Raw genomic sequence first — 6,000 nt, forward strand, 5'->3', positions numbered from 1 at the left:
TCATTGTACTAGTTTTGTGACTTTAAAAATTACTTGAATTATTTTTCTCAAATCAAACAAATAGTTTTTAGTTTTGTGTATAAGTTTTGTGTATTTTTCTTCAATTTTTTTTATTGTTTTACTAATAAACTTAACAAGTATATTAATAACGAATTAAGTTAAAGTATTTTATGTGATATTTATTCATGTACAATAGTTAAAACACTATATATTTAAAAACTAAAAAAATATATTTGGAGAAAGAAATACAGAAATTGAGAAAACAATATAAAATTAGATATAATATGACATAATTTTGTTACGTACTAAAACGATAATAAAAATAAAACTTAAGATATTATTTATAAAATTTAATTCTCTCACTATTATAGCCTCTTCCATGAATAATAATAATTATGTGATATATAAGAAAAATACATTTAATTTCAAGAGGAAAAGAGAAAAGTATAATTAATGGAGGCATATTTTATTTTTTGTTCGGTATTAAAAAGTATTTAGAAAATAAGTGCGGGAAATATTAAATCATCTTTATCATAGATAATTACATTAATTAAAATAAATTATATATAACATTATTTTTTATAATATGAAATAAATATTACAGACTAATTTTTATAAAATAAAATAATTAATATCAATGAAATTTATAAAATAAAATAATTAATATCAATGAAATTTATAAAATAAAATAATTAATATCAATGAAATGAAACTGTAACTTATAATATAAGTATAAAATTGTCGTTAAAGTTTATTTTAGTATAAAACAATACAGATAACTATAGTACCCTACCTATATTATATATAGGGCCTATATATATATATATATATATATATATATATATATATATATATATATATATATATATATATGTCTCTGTTAACTAATTTATTCACAAAATAACTTAATTAATTCTATCTTTTTGTTTTCCTTTATACGGATAATTTTAAAAAGAAATATTCAAACATAAAGCAGAGATTATACACAATTTAATGAAGAATGAATATGAATTGCATACTGCTTGAGTAGTTGGAAAAGAGAAGTTTGGTTTGAGTACAATCTAGATAGACATCAGTGGAACCTAATTCCAAGTGGTAAAATTCAAGTTCCAGAGGATGCCATGTTCAAGCATTTTCTAGCAGAGGCACAATCAGAGGTACCAATACATTAAATTTTGTTGCACCTAAACCATTTACTCTCTGTCCCTTAGTCACTCTTCATTGCAGCTTTCCTTTGGGTCCAAGTACATGTAGCTGCCTCCCTTTTCAAAGCTTTTACCCCAAATGGGTTATCTAGGCTCTGTTGCATGCACACAAAATAAAGATTTGTGTCAAAGATTAGTAAAAAAATATATGTTTTAGTGATAGTAGTGAAAAAGGATAAATTACCAATCGGCAAGAACCAGACAAAGGATCGCAGACAGGGAACTCAGGGGGACAGCAACTGGACTTGTCATCACAGCATGTTGCAGACTCAATGGGGCAACATCCCCATCCAAAGCAGAAACCTTTATAATCAAAAAGGCAGCAGCATGTGGTTCCAGGTGAGCAAGTGTAGTATTCATCACACACTGTTGCAGGGGTTGCAGGAGTTGGAGGAGAAGGACCAGGGTTTGGGGGGTTAACACCACTCTTGGTGGGGTATGATGCTTCCATTGCAATCCCACACTTACCAGTCTCACTGGTCAACAAATTTCTCTCTAGCTTGATGTAACCATTTTCACCCCATCCTGCTCCCCAAGAATTCCTCACCAACCAGTAATCAATACCGTTTTCTGTTCCATATCCAACTACTGCAACACCATGATCAAGGTCTGTCCCACATCGCCCAGTGAAAACACCCGATTCATAGAGTTGAAATTCCCTCCCACCAGCTTCGATGGCAACACTAACAGGTTGATTTGCAACGGCCTTCATCAAAGATTTCTCATCATTGCTTGGGACATCTTCATACCCATCAATGCTAACAACGCGAGCATTTTTCCTGTTTGTATCACACATATTATCACGTGCTGTATAGGGGTAATCCTCTTCTGTGTCAATGCCACCATTTTGCTTTATAAACTCAAAAGCATAGTCCATGAGACCTCCATTGCACCCCATGTTGTAGCTCCTGTCACAGTCCACCAATTCTTGCTCTGATAGTGTGGTCAGATTGCCTGTTACAATTTGATTTATTCCTTCCACCGCTGCAACCGTGGAGAATGCCCAGCAACTCCCTTCACAGAGACCAAAGTCAATTAACTCATCAATTTCTAATCAATCACCAAACACATTTCATATATTGATTTGCAGCAACAGAAATGAAGAAAACTCACCACACTGGCCCTGATCTTTGACGGGGGCAACGGCACCCTTCTCCCTCCAATCCACCGTGGTAGGTAGCGTCTCTCCGTCGCGAAAAGCGTAGCGGGCACTGTTCCTGGACGCGAGCTTCTTCTTCCGGGTGCCCATGAACATGGCCCTGTACTCTTCGTTGGTGAGATCCGCGAACCTGTTCAACCCAAGCCTGAACTCGTTGTTCCCCGCCCCATTGTTGTGCTCCTGAACGAACTTCCAATTCTCCTTAAAAATTAGGAACCTTTTCTCCTTCTCTCCAATGGCGTTGTAGGCCTTGGCGTGCTTCACCAGCCACGCCTCGTACGTTTTCTGCAGGAGGGCCTCGTCGTAGTCGATGATGGACATGTCGAGGGCGAAGGAGCAGAAGGAAAGAGAGAGGAGAACCAGCACCACCAGAAGTGCATGGTGGGGAGGGAAACTCGAGCTTCCGACTAGGGTTGCCATGGTGAGGTTATTGGGAGGGAGATGAATATGATGAGGGTGTCAAAGAGGGTATTTATAACTTCTCAGCCATGGTTGGTTGAGAATTTGAACGGTGGGAGCGTTTAAATCGGAAGCACGGGAGAGAACGTAGGAATGTTGTTGCAATATGCATGCATAATTTACTATGTTTGGGATTTCGTTACCCAAATTGAATTCTACTTTACTTCCTATATATATACAATAATATTCTAATTTTATATAATTATAATACTTTATAATAAATAAATAGTTTTTTTTTCATTTTTATATTATATCAATGGTACGTTTTTTTTTTCTCAAACCGATTTAAATAACTAAATCTAAGCTAAAAGAATTAATGATTAATTTTATCATAGATAACCTTTTTACTTTTTCACTTTAACCCTAAGTTTTTAACCGTTTAATTTTGATTTTTTTTTTACATTTTTGGTGCAATTCAGATTTGGAATTCCAAAAATAGTATAGTTTAAAAAAAAAATCTCATAGAGGGAAAGTCATAACGATATGGTACGATTTTATTATAAAGAAGCAGTGTCAAAACGAGAAGATTTCTATTAAAATTAGTTAAAGTTGTGTCAATATGACAAAATTTTGCTATAAGTGAACTCGTCCCATTTAATTTGACTTTGATTAAGTTAATGATTTGTATGGTAAAGTTGTGGCAAAATGATACGAAGTAGTTGTTCTAATATGGAAAAACTTCAGTTTTAAAAATTTTATGAAGAAGTCATTCCAATATCAGAAGTAGGATGGCAACGGGACGGGGCGGGGACGTGTTTCACTATCCCATACTCATCTCCGTAAAAAAAGTTCATCTCCATCTCTATACCCAAACCCAACGGGTATCAAACTTTTATCCCATCCTCATCCTCACCGGGTAACGGGTATAATCTTGTACCCATACACGTACCCGTTTTCTTACTACTTTAATATTAATTTTAATTAATTTTTATAAAATAATAAAAAATTACGGTAAAGGAAACATAATATTATCAAATATTCAATATTAGGAGTATGGTTATTTTTTCGATATCAAATACTTTGAAATAAATTATAATTGTTTACATTTTATATTAGAATACCAAATAAAATTTAATGAGAACCAAAACATTTATTAAATTTGCAAACATTAATGAAGCCTAATTGATAAATTTTAAAAATATTTTTAAAAAAATATAAAAGGAAAAAAATATAAATGGAAAAAAATATTTAAATTAAAATATATTTTAAATGTTTGTTTACTTCAGTTTTTTAAATTGTAATGAATCTATTTTTTATACACTAATAAAAGTTATAATATATCACTTGATTAAAATAACGCAAAGAATAAATAATAAATATAATAAAAAAATTTTAACATAAATCTTGTATCTTTTAAACCACAATATATGTTGGATGGTGGTAAAAAAATATTCATGGCAATTACATTAAATTTTTATATTGTAGTAAATAAAAATTATTTATACAATTATAGTGAAAAAATTAAAGTATGATTGTAATGAGTTAGAAAATAAAAAATAATTAGATAAAATTTATCGAAATAGTATTGTACATGATGAAAATAAACAAAAAATAAAAATATAAAAAATTAACAAATGTGTGTCTTATAAACAATTTGGAGACTATTGGAAGGAATCACACAAATGAAAACAAATATATAATTAAAGGTATGATAAGATGAAAAATATCTTAGAGATCTAAGAAAACTTTTCAAATATCAACATATATACTCCATGTTTGATAAAAAAATGACGCAAAGAACAAATAATAAACATAATAAAATTTTATCATAGATTTGGTATTTTTTAAACTCCAATATATGTTGGATGGTGATAAAAGAATATTCATGACAATTACATTAAATTTTTATATTGTAGTAAATAAAAATTATTTATACAATTATATTGAAAATATTAAAGTATGATTGTAATGAGTTAGAAAATAAAAAATAATTAGATAAAATTTATCGAAATAGTATTCTATATGATGAAAATAAACAAAAATAAAAATATTAAAAAAATTAACAAATGTATGTCTTATAAATAATTTGGAGATTATTGGAAGGAATTGCACAAAGAAAAACAAATGTATAATTAAGGGTATGATAAGACGAAAAACATCTTAGATATCTAAGAAAACTTTTCAAATATCAACATATATACTCAATGGTTGAGAAATAACAAAAATTGTTTTAGCAAAACAAAAGAGTTCTTCAAATGAAACAAAAATTAATAATAATAAGTAAAGAATTTTTTTTATATTACCTAGTAAATGAAATGTTTATGCTATTAAACACTTAAATTGAGAGTATTAAATATTCTTATGTGAAAGGAAAATATACAATAAAAAAAATATTAAAAAATAATAGAAATATTCAAATGTTAGACATAAATTTTTTTTAATTGACATACATCATTTTAACATAATTACATAAAGGTTGTGATAAAATAAAAAATATATTGGAGATGCAAAATGAGTTTCATGACAAACTAAATATTTAGAAGAAATAAAAAATAAAAACCATCCTCATTTAAATTATTAAAATATTTACAGTTAATTAAGTAACCCTATATATATATATATATATATATATATATATATATATATATATATATATATATATAGGGTTACTTAATTAACTGTAAATATTTTAATAATTTAAATGAGGATGAGGATATGGCGGGGACGGGTATTATGGCGGGGATTTATTCATCTCCATCCCCATTCTCATACCCAATTGAAAAAATCGGAGATTCCCATACCCAGTCAATGCGGGGATTTCCCGTCAAAATGGGGACGGGTTCGGACAATACCCACAGGGACGGGTTTGTTTGCCATCTCTAATCAGAAGATTTCAGTCAGGAAAATTTATGTAAAAGTCATCTCAATATCAATATGGGAAGACTTCGGTGTCAGTAAAATTTATGAAAAAATTCCAATAAATATTTATGAAATCATATTTACACTAGTTCTGACTATATTATTAGAGTATTACTATTTGATTGATGTTTGATTTATGTTGCATGTAATTATTATATTTACTGGATTTGTTAGAATATAATTATTAGTGAACATATATAGTTATATAAAAAACTAATAACAGTATTCACATATGTTAATAAAATTTTTAACAAGATTTTATTATAATATAATTATTAGATTTGTGTTTTATTTTTGTTACATGTAATTATTAAATTT

At 29.0% G+C, this 6,000-nt stretch overlaps 1 protein-coding gene across 1 annotated transcript; it reads right to left on the reverse strand.

Annotated features, from left to right (window-relative positions):
* Nucleotides 1-989: 989 nt before the first annotated feature.
* LOC114190603 (low-temperature-induced cysteine proteinase-like) lies at nt 990-2,835 on the reverse strand. Its single transcript, XM_028079555.2, has 3 exons — nt 2,319-2,835; nt 1,390-2,219; nt 990-1,300 (listed from the first exon to the last, which is right to left on the reverse strand). Exons 1-3 carry the CDS (start codon nt 2,782-2,784, stop codon nt 1,208-1,210), a joined length of 1,389 nt encoding a protein of 462 aa, XP_027935356.2. The 5' UTR covers nt 2,785-2,835; the 3' UTR covers nt 990-1,207.
* Nucleotides 2,836-6,000: the final 3,165 nt, after the last annotated feature.

This window comes from Vigna unguiculata, chromosome 7 (genome assembly GCF_037176805.1).
Source record: "Vigna unguiculata cultivar grain cowpea cultivar isolate G323 ecotype 2 chromosome 7, ASM3717680v1, whole genome shotgun sequence".
In the NCBI taxonomy this organism is placed as follows: Eukaryota; Viridiplantae; Streptophyta; class Magnoliopsida; order Fabales; family Fabaceae; genus Vigna; species Vigna unguiculata.

Bases quoted from the DNA above. Each gene is read 5' to 3' on its own strand.
- LOC114190603 (XM_028079555.2), bottom strand. From the start codon at position 2,784: ATGGCAACCCTAGTCGGAAGCTCGAGTTTCCCTCCCCACCATGCACTT. The intron at 2,220-2,318 runs GTGAGTTTTCTT...GTCTCTGTGAAG, and splicing joins CAAAGATCAGGGCCAGTGTG to GGAGTTGCTGGGCATTCTCC. The intron at 1,301-1,389 runs GTAATTTATCCT...TGCATGCAACAG, and splicing joins TGTCTGGTTCTTGCCGATTG to AGCCTAGATAACCCATTTGG.